General features: G+C 38.7%; 2 protein-coding genes across 3 annotated transcripts in view; both read left to right on the forward strand.

Moving 5' to 3' along the window:
- Positions 1 to 15,886, forward strand: part of SLC24A4 (solute carrier family 24 member 4) — an 84,023-nt gene extending 68,137 nt beyond the window's left edge. Inside the window, exons 11-15 of the mRNA XM_031066172.1 lie at positions 3,432 to 3,598; positions 5,043 to 5,157; positions 7,210 to 7,322; positions 7,934 to 7,999; positions 9,548 to 15,886. Coding sequence (XP_030922032.1) covers positions 3,432 to 3,598; positions 5,043 to 5,157; positions 7,210 to 7,322; positions 7,934 to 7,999; positions 9,548 to 9,700 — 614 coding nt within the window. The 3' untranslated portion in view covers positions 9,701 to 15,886. The remainder of the gene's footprint in view (positions 1 to 3,431; positions 3,599 to 5,042; positions 5,158 to 7,209; positions 7,323 to 7,933; positions 8,000 to 9,547) is intronic.
- Positions 15,887 to 19,262: 3,376 nt separating this feature from the next.
- RIN3 (Ras and Rab interactor 3) overlaps positions 19,263 to 21,939 on the forward strand; it is a 65,616-nt gene continuing 62,939 nt past the window's right edge. Inside the window, exon 1 of one of the 2 annotated variants that reach the window (XM_031066335.1) lies at positions 19,263 to 19,837. In XM_031066335.1, the coding sequence (XP_030922195.1) occupies positions 19,791 to 19,837 (47 nt within the window). In that variant the 5' untranslated portion in view covers positions 19,263 to 19,790. The remainder of the gene's footprint in view (positions 19,838 to 21,939) is intronic. The other variant, XM_031066337.1, reaches the window with a different exon arrangement.

Here is a 21,939-nt window from a genome sequence, read left to right on the forward strand (position 1 = left end):
GACCATAACATCTGGAAAGATGACTAGCCCAGGAATGTGTTGAAAATTAGCAGAGCTCTTTGTTGTAGGGCTCCCACTTCATTTTCAGAAACATTGTAATCAAGATCTTTTGTAATGATACCTCTCTGAAATACTTGGTGTGCTTGGCTTCCAAATATCTGTGGAAACAGAAAAAAATGTATGTATGAAGTAGTGAAAACAACTCCTTGCAAAAAACCCCTCATCTTCTTTTTTTACAGCAGTGTTGTGAACAGAATGTAGACCGGTGTTGCTTTCTGTAATAATATTCTGTAATATTCTTTCATTATTGGGGAGGAGGGGGGTGCAAAATACACTTTTCCTCAGTTGTGTGGGCTGCTGCAGGAACCTTTAAACCCAGGGCTCACAGGAGTGGGTGGTACCACTGTTAAAACAACTGTGCTGAGGTCTTGTGATGGGACAGAACAGCTGTGTATTGAATAATGGCCTAAATGGGAACAGTCATTTTCTTCCTTGCAGATGTACTAGGGAGCTACTCAAGAGTTGTAAAACAATTTGTCATCAGCTATTAAGCATACTTCACTGTAACATCTTTATCATTAAATCTTTTTAATTATTATTTTAGAGTGGATGATCAAAAGCAAAACAACAGAACAGCAAAAGCACTTTCAAAAGAACTAAAAAAAAATACTTTGCATCTTCTAGCTGTGCATTCATCTAAGCCAGGTGAAATGAATAAAGTCATCAGTTTCCTGAAAAAATAAAGTCTCACTTCATTGAGGTTGCTGCTAAATGTACTTGAAAGTCTTAAAAAACTGCCAAGTTACAGCATAGGAGTAGTCTTCTTTAGCCCTATGTGCCACACAAGTTCCATGACCCAGAACAGTAGGAGCTGAATGAAAAGGCCTGAGGTAAAACCAAGGCCAAATATACTTAAGGCTTATATAAAAGTTTATAAAAGCTAGAAAACCAAAACCCAAAACAGCAGCCAATGTGGAATGTGTCAAGTAAGCTGCTTTGGCCATGGTGGTTCCAAAGTATTCCAGGCTAACTGCAAATGGCCACTGGGCTTCTCTTGTTAATGCAGCAAACCCCAGAATTACACGCTGCTCTTCCCCAAAGTCTCAAGCCTGTTGCCATGTAATAAATGCAAATATCACTCCCACAAACCATCTAGCTAAGCAGTTTCGACTCAAGACGTTGTGTGGGGACAACATCACCACTGATGGAGCCAGGAATTTTAATCTGACACACATCCATTCAAACTCAGCAAAGATAATGGAAAGGCAAGCCCTCCTCCACTAGTAATTAGGTTTTCTTGGAAATGAACAAACATAGCTGTGCCAGTCGTAAGGCACTATGCATTCTCAGTTAAGCATTTGTTGAGTAATTCAGGATACTAAACATGATACTAAAAATGTAATCTCCAGCAGAGGCTCTATTTGTTCTTAAGGCAGTTCTGTTTATTTATATTACTGAAAAGAGAAAAGGCACTGCCAATGTGTAGCAGCACCAAAGTCAGTCAAATTACACCCACACAGATCAGAATTGGATCCACAGTTTTTTCAATCAGTCATCCACTGACCCTGTGTTTGGGATTATGTGCTGAGGATGTTACTGGCCTAGGCCATGCTGACTTGTTGGACTATGAACCAAGCTGAGCAACTTTAGTACACAGAGTAAAAATTAACTATCTAGGAGTCTTTAAGTAATCCAAACTGTAACAAATTAAGCAGGAGCAGGTATGAACTACCGTAGGACATTTCGTAGAATATTTACAGCCTTGTTAACAATTAAAGAGAGAAGTGAACCAAGAAGTGTCATTTCCTGGACAGAACAGGTAAAAGATAACTGTTTTTAAAAAATCTGTGCAGAAGTATACATAAGCAGAGAGAAAAAGATCTTCCCTGTAAAATCTGTAATAGATCCTCAGTGACATGTAAAAGTCTAGAATTAGAAATTACCCTGGGACACTTCAGTAGTTTTATGCATTAGAAGTTCCACAGCCACAAGCTATAAATGGGACTAGAGAGCAAAGCTTAGTCTAAGATTTCCTGGTGAGTTGATGGCATCTCAAAATTCACAAGAAAATCTCAAGTTAGAAAGCTGTTTCATAACTCAAGCAAGAAAATACAGTTCTAGAATATATACAAAAATAAGTTAATAAAGACATTTGGACTCAACAAGTTAAATTAGGAAGTAGCCTCATAAATGATAATAGTATTATTAATTTTTAAATGTTAAATATTAAATTTCATTGCATCCTGGCACACATTGGTTGAGATGGCTGAGTTCAATCCAATTAAAATCACTAACAAAAATTCCTGTTAAACACATCTTAAATCCCAAAGTCTTTGCTGAGAGAAAATTACTGGTGAAATTGATAGGAACTAGTTAGTAAATGTTCTTTATAATGTAGCTAAATAACTTTACTGATTATTTCCTTCAATGTGATCAATGATTTTATTCAAAACAGCATATTTTAGTAGATCCCAAGCATAGAATCATGAGTTAATGATGGAAACCCCTACTTGGATGGAAACACAATGTAAAGAAAGCCCAAGCCAAAATGGCCACAATGTTGGTTGTGGTACTCTCACTCAGCCTGAGAGACAAATCTGTCATCCTGCTTGAAGGATGCCTCATGATCTGTATGAATAGTACCCCATTTACTTATGGCTCAGTTATAAAATAGTTCTGTTTTATGTATTGAGATTACATTTGCAATACTGTAAATTTTGAACAAATGACAAGGTGTGTACCAGTCTTCAGCGATGACAGTTCTTGGATGTTTCTCACCAGCTGATTTTGGAGAGCTGTACCAGGGAGGTCACTCCCTTGTTTCTTTTCCCAGAAGTTTTATCATTTCAAGATGGTGTTGTTTGCAGATAGAGAGACTCAACAAATCTAGATCTTCTAAGTATTGGTTTATTTAAACTTCTGCCCAAGTTAGAACAATAAGGCATGTAAAAAAGTTGTCATGTTCATAGGTTGGGTCTTGTGCTTCTGTTTTCTGATGCTGCACAGAATGTACAAGTTATTTTCACCACTTGCATTTTGATATTTCTATTAAGGTGAGAGGATGGGCAGTTTTGGTTGGTTGGTTTTGTTGTTGGGTTTTTTTTTAAATTCTGGATTAGTAGTAATACAGTTGAAAGAGCAATAAACCTGATTTAATTTTGGTTTTAATATCAGCTGTGATTTTAAATCATTGTAATTCTTCCATGGGTTTTCATAGATCTTGGCAGACTTAACTATAAGAAGATGCTGGATGAGCATGCAGAACTAGGCTGAAAGTGACAAGGCCAAGTATAGTTTAAAGGCACCCTGGAAAGTGAGCTGACATGCACAATTGTAAACATCCTTCTGGGATCATCTGCTCTGCTGAAAGAGGTGTAACAGCCTGGGATGGTGATGGGAAAGCTCAACTGTTTCTTTCCTTTGTCCTGCAGAGGGAAAAATGAACAAAATTAAATGGCTTTTGACATGGCCATTGATATTTGTGCTGTTTACTACAATTCCAAACTGCAGCAAACCACGCTGGGAGAGGTGCTTTATGCTGACATTTGTCTTGTCCACTCTCTGGATTGCCTTGTTCTCCTACTTCATGGTTTGGATGGTAAGTGTACGTAGCAGGACTTCATACTGGGTGAAATGTGCATCTCAAAGCATGTAAAAACCTTCTGTGCCCTTATCAAAGAAAGGCATGTAATTGTAGTGCAGTCTCTTCAGCTCATACAGTAATTACTATAGTTTTAGATTTTTGCTGCCTTTTATTCTGCAGAAGTAATTGGGCCTTTACTGTATAGGGCACAGTACAATACAGGAAGGTGGTGGAGAACATCTCTATTTTCCTCAAATGGCTGTCAGGCATTTGAAAACCACTTTATGTTTCCTCTCATGAAAGATTGTGTTTTCTGTATACTTTTTGCAACTTTCTATGTAATTTTTGCATTGTAAAACAATCCTCTATCATAGACTGTGTCTAAGAAATTCATTTGCCAACCAAAGGCACACATTTGTATCCTATTATATGTCCTTTGGAAGGTCATACTGTGCACCTTGGTTCCATATATAGATATTCCCTTCACAAGTGAGAGAGGTGCTCATTAAGGCTGCAGCCCATACTGCTTTCAGAGGCAGCTGGGTCACAGTACCTTGTTACCAGTCTCAGCAAGAGGGTCATGCTGACTTCTATTCCTGGGCCTCTGCTTGCCCCTGAAGATAAGGTTTGTCAGTGGAGTTCCTAATATACACCTTTTCTTTAGCATAGGGTTCAATTTTCCTCATGTGGTAGACTGGCAAACTATTTCAGGAAAACAACACATAGCCTAGAAGACTTCCATCCTTAGCAGTCTCAGCAGGGAAACAGCTGTCTGTCCCTGGGTCAGTCTTCTCTCTCACAAGCCTGGTTCCATTTCAGCTGCCTTTTCTTGATGTTTTTTCAGCCCTCTTTGGATGTTCCAGTTAAATACAATTCCCTGTCCTTTCTAAGAGCTCTGCTGCAATCTTCAGTGATTCCTTAAGCTCTTTTCAAGCTGCATCTGGAATATCAGGGGACAGTATAACCAGATGTGCTCACTTTGGGATTTTATGAGAAGTCACACAAGAAACTAGTTCCTTCTTCATGTGTTAGGTTATAATAAGTTCTTTATATCTCTGCCACTATATTACGATATAATATTGGTTGCAGTCCTTTTGAGAACAGATCCATTCTATGCCATTTGTGGAAACCAAAAAAAACCCAAACCCACAGATTTTACTGTATGTCCTTAAAACAGCAGTATGTCATGTTAGTACAACAGGAAATGGAGATTTTGTTTGTCCACAGAATGTTGAATAATAAGACCCAAAGTACTTTTCCTTTGCACAGGGTTGGTTTTAGGCTGGTTATTCCACAAATACTTAATTTGCAGAAATGGATAAGTATTCTGAGTCTATTCCTGTTAGAGTCCACACCAGAAATCAAAGTTAAAGAGTATGCCACAACTGGCATACTCTCCTCATTGGAATGAGGAGACTTTCCAAATACGATAAATTAATCTACCTTCCTCCTTGTTCAGGTGACTGTGATTGGATACACCCTTGGGATCCCAGATGTAATCATGGGCATTACTTTCCTGGCTGCAGGAACAAGTGTCCCAGACTGCATGGCCAGCTTAATAGTAGCAAGACAAGGTACTGTGTCTGCTGAAGCATAACTGCAGTCTTACATATGTAAGATTGTTTCCTCCATACACACAAATTGTCAATGCAATTTTGTAATTTTATTTTAATTTTAAAAGCCAAAACAGGTTGCTAATTATTGTGAACCAAAAAATTATCTTTTGCTTTTTGGGATGGGGCATTCTAGCATTCTAGAAGGTAATTCGACCTCAGATGTCCCATGCATGGTATGTATCAGTCAGGGTAAAAAGGCAAAAGTCATACACAAAACTAGAATATCAGCTATTAAAAACTACTTTGACGAAGTAGCACTGACCAGCACTTCTCCATATAAAACTTGTACTGATTTCTAGAAGACTTCTCAAATCCAAGGAAGTGAAGTGCTTTGAGGGGATCTGGCAGAAGTGTTGTTGCTCCAGGCAGAGTTCTCATCCAAATGCAGACCTCCTTCCCACTGGAACATATGAATAGCTGCACTGGAAAGAGTTTTGGATTACTGACATCTGCATTCTCTGTCCATCTGAAATTGTCAAAGGCTTTCTCATTTATCTTTTAATTTTGTTTAAGTTTCATCATGTTTCCTTTTTTATTTGTAAAATGCTGGTAGCAGCATCTCTTCCTGTTGTTGAAAAACATTAGAGCTGACGGCGTGATCCTCTGCACAGCAGTAGAATAAGAAAAAGACCTAATTTTATTCTTTTCCAGTATTTCAATTCCCATAGCCTTTTTTTATCAGATAATGATATCTCCAGCACACATCATTGAGCAAACAACAAGGGCTTTTCAATGATAAATTAAGTACTCAAAAGCCCCACCTTTTTAATTTGAGATTGGAGTAGTGCTGTTAAATGTTGCTTGCTTGAAAAGTGTTATATATTTAAATAGTTTTCCATGTTGCATTATTTGTTGTGTGCAGAATATTCTCACAAAAACAGTACAACAAAGTCTTCAGAATTATTATGGAACCACCTTTTTACTAAATTAATTTTGCATGTGTATTAATTTAAGTGAACACGTTTTTTCAAGAACAGGGAAAATGTTACATTTTTAAATTAACAGACTGCTTCTTTAGATTAGTTCTTCTGTTGTACTAGACAAAAATACTGCAAAGATTGTTTGCTCTGAAAATTAAGGTAAGCACTAGATTGACAAAAAGGGGCCCAATGCCCTTAAAGACAGCACAGGGACTTGGCACTGCTTGAATTCAAGGAGTTATTCACTGCCAGAATGCAGACAGGTGTAGATGGACACTACCATCATGAGATCCAAAGCATTACCTTACAGATCATGTATTTATGGTATGGTACTGTCTGTCTGCACACTGTTTACTCTGAAACTATATTTGGGACATGTCCCATTTATGTCAGAGTTCCTTTTCAGTTCCTTCCTTTCCAGTATTCACTTAGTGGAAGTGATTAAACAGTTAGGCCAGGTCTAAGGGAAGTTAGCAGGGACAGAAAGAATTTTGCCTTCCTTATATCCACTGACACTGATGCAGAATGAGATGCCAGCCAGTGGTGAGCATTAGAAGTAGATTTTGAATAATGCTTAGGTACTTCACCACCATTTACCTTTCTTTTCCTTTCCTGTAGTATTTTACTCTTCTTGAAGTGAAATTATTACTGATTAAGCCCCACGGAAGTGCCTAATATCTTTGACTATCATATGGTTGGTTATTTCCAGGATCTCTTTTAATTCACATCAGACAAAGGTCACATATCCACATAGTGAATCCAGTACATAATCTTCAGGTTCCCTGTGGCTGCAGGCTACCTAGAACAAGACTTTGGCATAGACCTCGCGTGCTGCATGGCTACCACCCACCCTGTAAAGGCTTTGCAAGACACAAGGAAGGTGTAGTTGGAGTGAGCAATTTTTGCAGACTTTTTTCAGAAGTCAGGCCAGTGTTAAGGAAATTGTCTCCCTACCTCAGATACTCTGGCCAGTTCAAGGGGGATTGGATCAATGCAGATCATTCCCCTTTAGTTTCCTCCAGTGCACATAGTAATGGCCATATACTTTGATTTTATCAAAGAGTTGGTTTTTGTTTTTATTTCTCTGCAGGCCTTGGTGACATGGCAGTATCCAATACAGTAGGGAGCAATGTCTTTGACATTCTGGTGGGACTTGGTGTTCCATGGGGTTTGCAGACCATGGCGATCGATTATGGATCAACTGTATGTATACTTGGCAAATCTTTCATTTGCACTTTTTTTCTATTTTTTAAAAATCCTAAGAAGAAAGCATGCAAATAGAATAAATTTAAAACCAACCTGTTGATCATGTTATTAGTTGCTAAATAAGGTGTTATTTCTTTGCTAAGGAACCCAGTTAAGAAAGCAATTTGTCTTCAACAAGCTCCAATTAATTTCCAGTTTGTCAACTGGAGTACATACACTGTGTAGCAGAAAACTGTTGCCATGGATGGTTCATGGCTCTGTCATTTTCTTGCTACACAACTTCCAGTAAACCTGTCTCCATGTACCTCAGCATTTTTGTAACTAAGACCAAATAACAGCATATCTCTCTCTTCTGAGGATTTTTTACATAAAATCCATTATAAATGCTCACTTCTTTTTTTAATGGAGATGGGATTACTTTACATTTTGTTTGATTCCTTAATCTTCCCATTCTTCATTAGGATATATCTGTTATGGATTTGCATAGTTTAAAATATGTAAGGCACTGTTCAAAGCAGAAGGTGGACTTTAAATCAGTAAATTGATTTTTGATCTCCAAAGCACAGTTATACGGTCAGCATTTTAAAAGTATTTTCTGATTTCCACAGGTTAAAATTAACAGCAAAGGATTGGTTTATTCAGTTGCACTTTTGCTAGGATCAGTGGCACTAACTGTAAGTATTAGAGCATCTACAAGTATTTCAATTTGAAAATACTTGTTAGGTATTTACATATTACAGAAGGATAAAATAGAAATACTTAGCATTGATTTCTTCTAGCACTACCATGGGTTGAAGAGCTGCCATTGTCCTCAGTGAGGACTGCAATCTGGCATTTGATGCAAGAGATGCTGGATATGTGTAGGTCCCATGGATTTCAGTAGCAGTGTTGAAATTTTTGAATCCAGTAGTACTTCTGTGGTCCTGCGTCCATACCCTGGCCTGTCTCTAGGCTGAGACAAGACCTGGTGCACTTCATCACTTTTGCTCTTGTCTCTGATTTCCAAAACCAGCCAAAATCAAGTGCTGTAGCCTAAACCCTCAGTGAAGACTGGTCTGTGAGGACTGTAAACCTCAGGACTTGGACGAGACATGCTAAATGTGATTCAGCATGAGACACCCTTGTAACCCATGACTTCTTAAGGTGAAACAATAATTCTGTTTGAAAAGTCAATTTTGCTGGCACTTAAGGTCTGTTCCTGCTTGACTCCCAGGGAACGCTCTGTAGGAAGAATCAAATCAGGTATAAGGAATCAAAAAGGTATAAAAATATCCACTTACACTAACATCTTTCACTGGTTGCCTGTGGAGGCTTTGTAGAGGAGGTGGTCACCACTGGAGATTTCACACTGTTGCATGACCAAATCTTACAAGGCTTCACATCACCTGTGCATGACTTAAGTGGTAGAATGGCCAGGGCTGTTCACTCTGCTACTAACTCCCTATGTATCTGATCTATGAGGTGTGAGAATGTGTTCTTTCATTTCTTATCCCCAGCCTGCCATACTGCACAGTGCCTGTGAAACAGCACCGGTGTTCTGTACACATTTGTATCTGGTGTTGCTGCATGCATATTGTTAATCAGCACATTGGGAAAAATGGGTGGATTATGCAGAGGCATTACTGTGCTAGCCCTTCATGCTTTTCTGAAAAGAGTCTTTTCCTAGCAGAAGCCAGATCACCTGAGTTTGAGGCATCTATTACAGTCTCCTTTTTTCTGCGGAGTACCCTGATTTGCACAGACCCTCCCACAGCAAACTCAGAGCAAAGTTTTGAGCAAAATAATAATTCAGAGGCATTGAACACTGTGGAAAATAGGTGCCTTCATGAGGATTTTGTTGCTTTGCTGCCTGTAACTTGTAACCCCTTAGTTCTGGAGCTCAGCAAATAAGCAAGTAGAGCACCTCTTTTGAAGGTGTTGAGAGAATGGGCATTTGGTGCTGGTGTACTACTGGGACATAAAGGATTTGCAGGGGAACACTTGAGGGAGGGGCATTAATTTCGTTTAGTTCATTGAATATTTTGTAAAACAGTCATAGCACAACTGAGACTCAGAGCCAAGTCAACAAGGTATGTTGCCTTTCTGATCTATAAAATACTGAGAATATATTTTTGTCTTCCTGCAAGACCTCTAATTCAAAAGACTCTCATTTTTAGCTTATAATGGTTGTTTCCAGAAGTCTCCTTCAGAACTTTATTAACTGACACTCTGTTTGCTTGCAGGTGTTTGGAATCCATTTTAATAAGTGGAAACTTGACAGGAAGTTAGGCATCTACGTGTTGCTTCTTTATGCTATTTTCCTGTGTTTATCAATAATGATAGAGTTCAATGTCTTCACCTTTGTCAACTTCCCTATGTGCCGAGAAGAACTTTGAACCACAGCAAGGAGAGACACTGAAATTCTTCTGATTACACATGCTGTAAATGACAGGAGGCATTTTACATTTCTGCCTTCTTTCCAAAAATAATTTGAGTGTTATTCCTGCTTAATCAGCTAACGAGCACTTTTACCTATATGGAAGGAGAGCATACCTTTCTTTTAACATGCTAGCTGAAGGCAACCAAAGCATTTTCCTCATCTTTGGATATTGCTGCTCTGTCATAAAGCTACATGGATCTTACACAGAACTCTAAAAGGACCCATTCCTGGGCATGCTGTTGTGGTTTTCTTTCTCCTTCTGCAGACAATCAACCACCACCATCAGGGTTAGCAAGAGGATGGGAGAAAAATCTTTATAGTTCTTTTGGTTTTGACATTTACTTTCCATGGAAGGATAAGAGGCAAGTTCAGAACCTTTCTTGGCTCAGTCAGAATATTTAAACTACAGGACCAGAAAGTCCAAGGCACATATCATGGCATGCACTGTTGAGGATCATTTCCCCCTTCAAGTGCTCTGCTTATAGAGAAACTGCACTGACAGTTTTTGATGGCAATTGGATATTTATCACTCTGTTCAATGAACAATGTGGCAGAGAAAGAAGAGGAAATGGTTGTATGTTGTATCACTTGTGATGATGCACACTAGAAGTCAGAGTAACTGCATACCGAAGAAGAGAATTTACATGCAGAAATTCATACTTGAAAAATATGTTTTATTGTTAATGAGGAATGCTGTATACATAGATATAAACTGACATTTGTGGAATATTACACCACAAAAGAAACTTTGCGTTGGCCATTGTAAGCCCATTGTGTAAATTTAGAAGAAGCTAAAGAAATAAAATATAACTGGGTGCTCAGTAACTATCAGTTATTGTTATCAGCTGGGAGTAGTAGCTGAACATAATCCAGACTTTCTGACAACAAAACCCACCCTGATTATGATTTGGTTTGATTCAGTTTGATTGGTGAGAGGAAGAAGCTTATTTCATCAGTCAAGAAGCTGGTGTATTCTTCACCATTTTTTCTTATTCCCAGAAGCTTAATGAAGATGAATGTCTGACATGGAGCAGTGCAGATTAGAGTCACCCTGACAAAAGCAAGTCTGTCAAGAGAATATGGTCCTTGATTTGATTGCATGCAAATTTTGAAGCATGATATACTTTTTTTTAACCCTGAGTAGAAGCCAAGTTTTGATATCCTTTCCACCAGCATAAATCTGATACAAGGAATTACTCTGGATATAATTGACAGCAAGATCCGGCCCAGAGTATTAAAATAGCGGGTAACATTCCACAATTTAGCAGTGATAGAATTGTAAATCACTGAGACAGCATATTTTGAATTGCTACTAAACTTTAAAAATATTTTGAAGCTGTATGTGAATGATCACATAAAGTTTCTAAAGAAGCACAGTTACCTTTATACATAGATTTTTAAAATTTTTTAATGTTTATAAACCAACCAACCTATCAACTAACAGTTGATGTGTTTTTAAATGTATTAATATTTTCCATTAAGACTAAATATAAAAAAATGTGTCAATGAGAATATACTATAAAATATTAGCAAATAAGCACTTACTCAGAAAGTTCCTTCTTTTGACATATATGACAAATAATTATGTTTAGCCAGCTGACATGCAGAATACTGTTTACACCAGGCAATGAGTTTACAACTAAAATTATTTCTTAAATTATTTTAGAATAAATTAAAGAGTGTATGCTGCTGGTGGTGGTTTTTTTTATGAATTGGGTCCATTCAGTGTGATTCTAAAGAGAAAAAGAGCAACATATTTGTTATTTGCTTTACATTTTGTTACAAATGTCAGTATTAGTATCCATTTAGGGTTTCTTACCTTAATTAAATGGTTGTGTCATTAAGCTAAGAACTAAAGATGGACACAATTACAGCATTACTGGAATGCTTTATTAAGTAGTCAAGAATGGCAGTAAACACATTTTATCTCAAGTATGCCAATGACCCCATTTCCAGGCATTCACTACGTTTTTGCTGCAGTATAAAGCTGAGGAGATGGAATTCATGTTCATCTTGGAGTCTTCTGTTGCAGAAAAGCTGTGAAAATGCAGCATAGTGCTGCACCACTGTAGGATTATCCCTCCCTAGTATTCCTCTCTCCCCTGCTGTCTTTTGGGAGGACAGTTTACTGCTGAAAATCTGGGGATGACTTAGATATGAGACTGAAAGGAGTGGAGAGAGAGGCTGAGTAAATGGGTTTTTTCCTATATTCTGTTTTTGTGGTCTTGGAAAGCTGTCTCCAAGCAAACATTTGCTCTCCTGTGCACAGTTCAGGCAGCTCAGCTGTCTTTGCATAATAGAAGAGTAGTTCTGAAGTCTGGTTTTGAATGCATAGTGAACAGCTGAGTTGACAGGGATGAGGGCATCAAAGTTTATAGTGCCAGATCTAGAAAATTATATTGTACCTTCATATTTCTGAGCCAGGAAACTTTAGAAGAGTATTGGCAACATTTTTTTCCATAGCAGCTTTCTGCCCAAATATACATGAATTTTGTTTGCTAATTCCATAAGTCCTTCACACATCATTTAAAATTACTCTGCCTAATCTGAATATCACCTGCTCAAAAAAAACCAGTGTTGTGTTTTAGCAGAAACAATCTCAGAATCCAGAACAACCCTTACAATGTGTGGCTGGTTCCTGTCATCTGCAGCTCTCCCTGAAACATAAACTCACTTCAGGACAATATTGAATTCTAATGCTGCATTTCATGAGGTGTTCTCATCTGCATCTGCTGCTATGAAAGTATCATGCTGTGCTTATCATCATAAATAACATTAGTAGGATTCTCCTTTGACACTACCACATGACCAGGGATGTATTGTTTGCCAAAGAATTATGAGATGCTGTGTCAGGGCTTTGATGACACCTAATCATATGAAGTACTTCAAGAAGCTCCTAAGTAATCTATGTGCATATGCTAAAATAAGTAGTTATACACTAAGCCATGCAGGTAAACTGAATGGTCCAAGAAAGATGTGATTGACAAATTGTTGTATTGCAGATAAACCCACGTCAGAATGTATCAGTAATTCAGGAGGCTATTGCTGGGTAATAACAGACTAGTGCCTTTCACGTGTACACAAAACAAAAAAGAAAAAAAAAAAACCCACACAAAAAAACATGAGCTTGTGTCATCAGGAAACCATTAAAAATGTTGCCATTTTCTAGTCAAGAAAAGGAGTGATTTGTTCTTGGCTCTCTGCTGTTAGCACAGCTCTATATTGCAGCTGTTTGGATTGTACCTATAAAATTTTGCAGCCATTTTGTTTCATTAACCATTGCAAAAGTTATCTGGCTGAGTTTGGAATGTATGTCACAATGTTCTGTAAGTTAATGTTCAGCTCAAGAGTGAAAAGAAAGCTGGTGGATGTGAGAGAGAAAACTGTTAGTGTGATCTGAAATTTGCCAGCATACTAACACTGAAAAGTAACACAGCTCAGAAAAAGACATCCCATATCCAGCAAAGCTTAACTTCAATAGGTTTGATTCCATTTTAAAGCTAAGCATCTGTCCAAGTGCCTTGCTGGATTGTGTCCTAAGATGACAGCAGAGTATGGTTTCTGAGTTTCTTATTGTAGTCAGTTCTTTCCATGTTCTATTGGTTTTGCAGTCTAAAGATTTTATTTCTTTCTCAAATTAAAAGATTTGACCAGAATCTCTGGACTTCTGCTCTGCTGATACCACTTTAGATTTCCACTCTTGTAAATAAGAGAACTTGTTCCTTGTCTCAGACTTCTCAACTGTGCATCTGCCCTTGTGTATGAGCAGGATCAAAACTGAGTTACAGCTGGCCAAGCAGGGCTTTGAGCAGCCCTTTTGAGCTGCAGTTCCCCTGGAGCAGCACAGTCCCCCATAGACCCATGGAATGTAATCCTGTCTGTAGCAAGGAACTGGGAGTGTTTCCATTGTGTTCAGCAGTGTTGGATTCCATTCATTTACCATAACAATTGAACTGCATTGGAAAGTATTGCTTGAGTAAAGATTTCAAGCTGAGAATCTTCGTGTCTAAATCTAAGGAGCTCCAGGTATGGTTATCTTAATGTCTCTTTGATGGTCTAAGGGCTTCTCTCTGGGCTGAAGTCTAACCTAGAAGAAGACCTTAAGTCTTCCCAACAGGTACAGCATAGTCAACCATCTTTTTCCTGGCTCAGTCTTTGGTGTGCCAATTTTATTTTGCTTTTATATGCTTGTTGCAGCTGTAACAAGCAAAGTTAGCTTCTGGTTTTAGATTATATTTGTAAGCTTTCTGTCAACATGTAAACAAATGGCAAAGATCTTTACTAATCTAATACTTAGCAATTATAGAGAAGATTCTGTTCTGTCTTTGATTTCCCTTGTGACTCTGCTTTAATTACACTTGTTTCTATTATGTGTTTGCTCTAGGTGCACAAATGCCTCATGAGTTTTGTTGTCTTCCTTTCTTGCATTTCTTTATTTTTAATGCCACTTACTCGTGTCCCACTGTTAGTTGGTTTTGGTAGAGTTCTTTCAGCTGTAGAAATACTGTCTGATTATTCATGCCAAGGAAAGATCAGATGTTATGTAACATGAAACAGACACTAAAATAACTCTGATAGTCAGGTGAAACCAAAGAATCTTCCTAATTGAAGTACATCACCTTGGAGCATAATGTTCTGTCATTGCAAGCCTCAGATCTCTCTGTTATTTGTGTTTAAACATTCAGAAGAAAATCTCTGCAGCTCATACATTTGCTGTGCAATTTTCTTTCTATTTCCATGAGTCTGAATGCCACATTTTTCATTTTGTTAGATGGTGACGTTTATGTGATGGTTACACAGGTAAATGACAGTGTTTAGTTCCAGCAATTCTGTACCAAACCCATTATTCCATTGAACCATTTGGAAAAGTCTGTATGTAAATGATCAATGTTCTGCTGAAGAAGGGAATGTCATTCCACTGATGTGTGCATTCCACTTTCTGACCTGCTGTGTACATGTTTAAAAACCTCAATAACTTTTCAATAACTTGAGCACTTTTCGCACATTTTCCCCCATGTGAGGTCCTGATGGTTTTTCCCCAGAGAAGTCTGTGAAGTCCTCTCCTGACATGTGAGATGTGTGGCTGCTTCTCCACAGCCAGGATGTGTAGTGATTGTGGCAGTTTGTTCATCACGTGGTTCTGCTTGCTCCCATTCAGTGCACTGTCTGAAATGAATAACTATGGGAAATTAATGCCATTTGGATATTTTCTGAGAAGAATTGCCAGTTGCAATTTAACTCTGTTTTTCACTTGCACAAAGAATGTAGGCAATCATTGCTGTCCTGTCACTGAGATGATCTTGATAAACTTGAATGACAAATAAAAAGATTGGTTTATAGCACTAGGCATGGTAGCAAATTCTAAAGGTGTCAGAATATGTGAAAACCAGACAGAAATCATCTCTAGAAAGATTAATAAAAACTGGGATGCTTCCTTTCAGAGAGTTTTTGTGGAAAGATTATGGCCTTTATTCATATACCAGTTATGTATGCAAAGAAAACTTGTAATTCTCCTTCCCCAGCAACACCTGTGTTTCAAATGGCTGTTACTGCAGCAAAGTTATGACCAAATTCTTTCCTTCATGTTCTTGGGAGTGGTGCCACTGTTCCGTAGTGTTCTGGTAGTTGGCACAAATTAGTATCAGTGGAACTGAGCATGGAATTTGGCATGGTATCTCCTCCATTGCAAGTAATTCTTTGAAATCATTTATGGTCACTAAAATAACTTCTGAACCTTTTAAAAACCTGTGTTTCATATTTGCAGTGCACCCTTCAGAGGTGTAATACCTCTTTAAATATGATGAAAACTTTCTAGAACTGCATACTTTGAAAACAGCAAGGGATGGGTTTGTAAACTGTAAATAACAGAAATCTCTCATGTTACTTATTTTTTCAATGACTGTGACCTTATGCACTGTGAATGCTCTGTGATATGGGGTCCATTGTACAGATAAACAGGTCATGAAATCCAAATGGATTTAATGTGATAATTTGTTACAAAATGTTGGCATGATATTTGATTATTTTTGTTGTGAGAATTTTAAAAAATAGTTCACTCAGCATTTATAAAGATTATAGCACTCAGTATTATAATGCACTATATAAAAAATATGTACACTATCAATAAATTATATAAACAAGAGTGTTTGCTGGTTCTTTTCTCAGATGATTAGTAGATGCAAAGCATTCTCACACATATTGTTGAAAATCTAAAATTTCAGGACCCAAGTAGGACATGTGGCTGCACATGTTAGCTGTTTGGTGAAATCTGGACCCTGCTGAAATGAGTGACAGAAGGCCCCACATTCTGTGTATTCTAGGGAGTATTGCCTGGATCAAGCCATTATTTGGAGTGAGTTAAGTGTATTGGTTTGATTTGCAGCAATTCTGAAACACACAATTTGCTCTTTTGGGACCAGAAAACTGAGAGGTCAGTTTGCTGAGAACGCAGTTTGCTGTACTGAGGCACTGATCCAGAAGCAATTCTGGCAGCCTCAGAAAAAGCCCTGATCAAGAGCATTTTGGCTGCCTCATCCTGTGATATTTTGGTATCCAGCAGGTTCACACTGAGTACTGCATGCTGATGAGAGGCTGGAAATAAGGTCCAAAGGCCACACAGTATTATTTACTTTTCCCAGTTCCCTAGACTCTGGAAATACTCCTTACCCTTGATTTCCCATTTCCAGCATGCCTGCAGTCCACCTCAGGGTGTGGGAGATCCCAGTATATTGTGTATAGTCTGTGGTGCAGTCTGTGCTGGGCTCAGGAAAAGCTTTAAATGCAGTTCTTGGAAAAAGAGGAGCTAAGAGTTTATTTACCTCATCTCATAGCCTGGTGAGTTAACAGTTTCATTAGACAAGAGTCTTCTCATGAATATTCCTAGCCAGTTTACTACCAGGAGATGCAAGTTAAAACAAAGCTTGATCTTCTTTTTTTTAAGCACTGTGTGTGAGACTGGAACCCTTACTGCTGTATAAACCTGGCATTAGCCACTGTGGGGCTTTTTGTGCATCTACAGAAAAGTCTTATGGAAGTGGAGAAAAAGGATAATTCTGCATTTTCTGAATTTTGAAAAAGATTTCATTCTTTACTGTATGCTAGGCTAAATTTTTCTAAGCTGGGAACAGAAAAAGATCCCTTCTTTTATACAGAATGAACTTTTAAAAATCAGAATCTGAATGTGAAAAATGCCTCTTTGTTTAATCCTTCCATCCTTGACACTGTGACCCATCATGATCTGTTATGTAATAGGCTCTATAAAAGGCACATAATCTATGGATTAGTGACACAATAGGCATGACAGTTCCTGAGGGCTCCTATCACAGGCCATATTATTGATGTAGCCTCTCCCTCCTGTATGGAAAGCAGAACTGTGGTGTAATCTGGGTATATTCTGAAAGCCCTTTATTGTAGCTCGAGTGCTCATTGTACTTAATGGCTTCCCCCATAAGCCATTTTTAAACCTTTCCAACCCAGCTGCATGAAAGTACAAAAAAGGGCTGCAGGATGCTGTGGCTTAAGATGGAAAGGGTGAATCAGTCCTAGAAGAGAAATAAATTCCTCCCATTTGGCTTGGATTTATAACACAAAAATATCACTTTGAAGTAACTGGATATGATTTTGTCATTTAGCTTTTTTGTAATTGTTTCCTTCCAAAGCCCAATTCTAGAACACATCACATACTAAACCAGTCAAATCTCCAGCTCAAAAAGACACCTAGTAAAGCTTGAACAAAATTTGTCTTCTTTTTCATATTTTAAATATTTTACAGAAGTGCTGAGTATTTTGCAGAAAATATAGGACTTTTAAAATTAAATTTGGTCAATATCTTTAACAAAACAAATTTCAAAACTTCAAATTTCTGAAACTGCATTGGAAATAGCGTGAAAGTTTTCACTCAAATCACATGAAACTGAGATAGCACCAAAATACTGGAATTTTGTATTCTGTATTTTTTATCAGTTTTTCCTGGACTTTTTAAATTGTTCTAGTAATTTTTTTCTTCTTCCCTAAAAAATGATTGGAATTTTCTAACTCTGTTGTATTCTGCATTTGCAAAATCTTAAGTCTTTGCCTAGGATGGCTACCTGTTTGTGTGAACAGCTTTCTCTGTGTGAGCAGATCCATGCAGACAGCACAACTTTGCAACTTTTTGTCTCAGCAAACCTTTTTTTCCCAGCCAAGTGAGGGCAAATGCTGAATGGGCCTGGTCCCTGCTGAATTGCAGGGGAGGGAAGTGTACTGGGGTAGGGTTGGATTTGTATGATGCATGTAGGAGATTGTTCTCATGCCAATACCTGAGGTGCATTTCAAAGGTGCCCAGCTGGTGAATAAATCTAGAAGATTTTTTTTTTCTTAGACCTCTGAGCCCGAAACCCACAGAGGATTCAGAGCTGAGATCTGACAAGTCTGCAGTAAGGGATGAGTGAATCTCAGCCAGCGAGTTTGTTTAAGAGGACTAAATTTTTCATGAATGAGTTTGCTGTTGCCTGAAAATGACTCCAGGAGCTGGAGCAAGGAGATCCTTAATATAGTAGAAAAGAGCATTACAAGATACAGTAACTGAAATTTTAAAACTAGATAAGGCAAAAAATCAGATGTGAGTTTAAATAGTGGCAACAAATAAACACTAACATGCCTTACTTAGAATGGTGTTGAATTTTCCATCATGCAGTCTTTCAGTAAGGCTCTTTCTAAGATAATAATGTTTCTAAGATAAATCCTTGTAAAAGCTGGAAGATAAATTTTGTAATGTGAACTGAAGTTACAGTCTTTATTAAAAAAAAAAAAAAGAAGGGAAAATTTTGACTTGCGTTACATCGAAGGTGTGACTTGGTGATGGTAAAAGTCTCCCTGACTCTCTCTAGCTTAGCCAGCAGAATTGGCTCTGTGTTCTGCACTTAGGTCTAGTTTCCCTCTTGCCAATACACTGACAGCTCCCTGGCATTTGCATTTCTGCTCTGGACTGTGTGGCACTGTCTATTTTCAAAAGGCTCAGAAATTCTTTCTGAAGATAAAAGGGGCAAAAAACTACTTTCGTCTCCCACTCCATTGCATCCAATTGCTTTTCTCCACCTCTTCTTTCTACTTCTGCCATATTTTTTCCATTATGTATTCTCCTAACATCAAATACTTCTGGAGCCGCGGGGCTGCCAGCAGGAGTGCCACCAGCCCTGTCTGGCAGCACATCTGGCAGCCCCCAGCCTGCACAGCTGGCGTGTGCTGGGTGGGGTTTCCCTCCCAGCAAAGCCTCGATCGCTGCAGTGGCTGCAGGTCAAACGTGCAGCCAGCCCCACTGAGCCTCCCAGCGTGGAGTGCTCTTCATCTGCCGGCATCACACAAGTTAGCGTTAGCTTTTGCTTTAACTGGGAATGCTCTTGCAAAGCTGCCCTCTGCCAGCGTTAGACATTTCGTTTTCTCAGGTCCTGTGTAAATATAAAGGTTTCCAAGCTCCATCTGGTTCCAGTTACTCAAGCAGTAGAAATACACATGCTTCAGGAATTTGCAGACGGAGGCTTACTGCTTTGCTGCCTTACAAAATCCTTTACAAAGTTCACTGTGCTCCGTTGCCTCCTGGTATACCTGTAGTCTGTAAAATGATTTCCTCTGAAACTTACTTAGGTTAGAGAAACAAATTAGCTGAAGGTCTCAGGCCCTTCTTTCTAATAAGGTTAACCTGCTTGCACTACTAAATATGGCTTTATAACACACACACTCACACACACACACACACCCTTGACCACCAAAGACTGCCTCTTCCTGAAATCCCCCGTTCATATAAATACAGGAAGTAGAAATAAGAGAGGCTAAAATCGGATCTTCTTGGTAGTTTGCTTTCATTTCAGTGCTTGTTTAGTCCTCTGCCCTTTGATACTACTGAGCCTGAAGCTGGTTTTAAACATCTTCCCCCTCATGCCCTTGAAATACCATCTCAGTACAAAACCTGAGGATGTGGAAGTTCTGCTCAGCGATGGGAAGGAATTGCTTTTCTGACCGAGGAACTCTCAAGCCACTGTGATACAGAAAGTGACTTAAAGTTTGCTGTGATGATGAAAACATCAGCTGGAGAGAAGGGAGCCAGGGATGACTCAGGGTAAGTCCTGAATCTTTAGTGACTGTTCATTTTTAATAACTGTTGCTTTCCTTTTCCTACTTAACAAAGATTTCTCGGCTGCATGTGTGAGCTGACTGCTGAGTTACTACTTACACAGTCACAATGGTGTGGCATGACTGTGTTGTAATTTACAGTATTTCCTTTAACTGACATGTTCCAGCTGAAAACAAACTGCAATAGCTTTATTTAGCTTGAACCTTAGCTATTTAAGGAAGAAGGATAAATCTAAATCTATGGTTTGGGGCAAAGGACAGAAAAAGGGACTTCTTTGTTTTTGGAAATGTGACAAAGCTTTTCTGGGAGGCTTGCTTTGTTTTTGCTCAAATGCAGAAGTGGATAAGGACTTGTCCTTATGAGCTGTTGGTCACTTCAGTGCCTGCACACTGAGGTGTACACAAACCCTGTACCCACACTCCCAGGAGACTTGAAGTGTACTTTCTGTCAGGAAGACGCTTCTCTTGCCTCTGGCCAAAACACTGCACCTTGCAGGACCAAGTCCCGGGAAAACAGTGGGAGGCAAAATGGGTTTTGATACAAAGGACAGTCAGCAAGCTACTGGAATTCCAGGATAAGGCTGGAATCCTCCCAAGGCTTGGTTGTATCATAAAGCCCATGCTGAAGCTGGGCACTTCTGTTTCCTGTTTTAAACAAGCAAGGGAAAATTACATAGCTGCAGAAACTGTCAGTCACACCCCCCTGCCCCTTCCCCCTTGGAAAACCATAATAATACCATACTGAGACTTTTTCTTATCTGTCTAGCATACCTAGCCTGTTTTCCGTGAACAAAGGTTTCAGATATTTCTGTGATGGATCCAGTAGAAGCAGTTCTGTGGGTGCGTGGACAGATATGGGATACTTGCAGTTCCAATTGCTGAGGGTGCTGCCCTACTTAGAGCATGCTCAAAGGGGGGAATTGCTGCTGACAGGGCACCGTGTGATGGTTTTACTGTAGCACTGCTCCCACATACACACAGATACTGCTACCCAATACAAACTGGGGGCGATGGAGGCAGGACCCTGCGTTGCAGTTGTCACTGCTTTTGCCTTGTTCAATTGTTTGCATTAAGTGCAACAGTGCCCCTCCTGTTTCAAGGTATAATTCCTCAGTTCCATGTAAGATCACACAGCTGTCAGGAAAAAATGAAAGCATCCAATCCCTGTAGACTGGTGAGAGGAATTTACTATTTGCACTTTGCAGATATTCCCTGCATTTGGGAAAGTTAAGAGTTAAGTATGATAGACTGGAAGATATATTTGTTTATCTCTTTGTGAGATGTCTGAAAGGAGCCACATGCTTGCAAAGGTTTGTTTGCTGTTTGGAGTTCCAGGAAAAAGCAAAAAAGCCTAGATCGGGACTCTCAATCAAGTGGTTGGAGGAATATTGAAGCATCAATGGGCATGCTGCATGCATTCCTCATAGGTTTTTTGAGCATCTGAATAAATTAACAGAATGACCTTTTATTTCATTAATTGATTGTTTTTATTTCCAATCTATCTTCCACTCCTAAAGAGGAACTTGGCTATTTTAAAATCTGTTTTAACTCTTTCTGTTTACATGCTATAATATTGCTCAAGATCCTCAAAATTACATTTTAGCATGCATACTTGTGGCTTCCAACACATTACAGAATTAGAAACATTTCTAAGTTGTGTTTAGCTGATTTCCTGTTATGGTTACACTGAATTAGGTGCAAATTACACAAAGTATTTGGAGTTCATAGCTTTCAAATGATATGGTGATCTAAGGCAAGGTGTTGATGGAGAACCTAAACCTGATTTTAAAATTCTGTGCACCAAAATTGCATGTGAAATTCCTGAGATTGCCCCTCTGTTCATCATAGTTTTAACATTAGTTAAAAAGGAAATCTTAATCACATGCACAGGAATGATGGCAGTGCAAATTATCATGGAAGTACCCCAGCAACTTGGAAATATCCATGCATTCATTCCTAGTAAGGACTAGGGTCTATTCTGCATCTAGTGAATCCATAAACAAGTTTTGCTGATTTATATCTGTCAAATGTCAGAAAGACACTGGGGAGAAATCTGCCTCCAGAATTAGTAGCCACTCAGAGAGCAAT

This window comes from Geospiza fortis, unplaced genomic scaffold (assembly GCF_000277835.1).
Source record: "Geospiza fortis unplaced genomic scaffold, GeoFor_1.0 scaffold23, whole genome shotgun sequence".
Classification (NCBI taxonomy): domain Eukaryota; kingdom Metazoa; phylum Chordata; class Aves; order Passeriformes; family Thraupidae; genus Geospiza; species Geospiza fortis.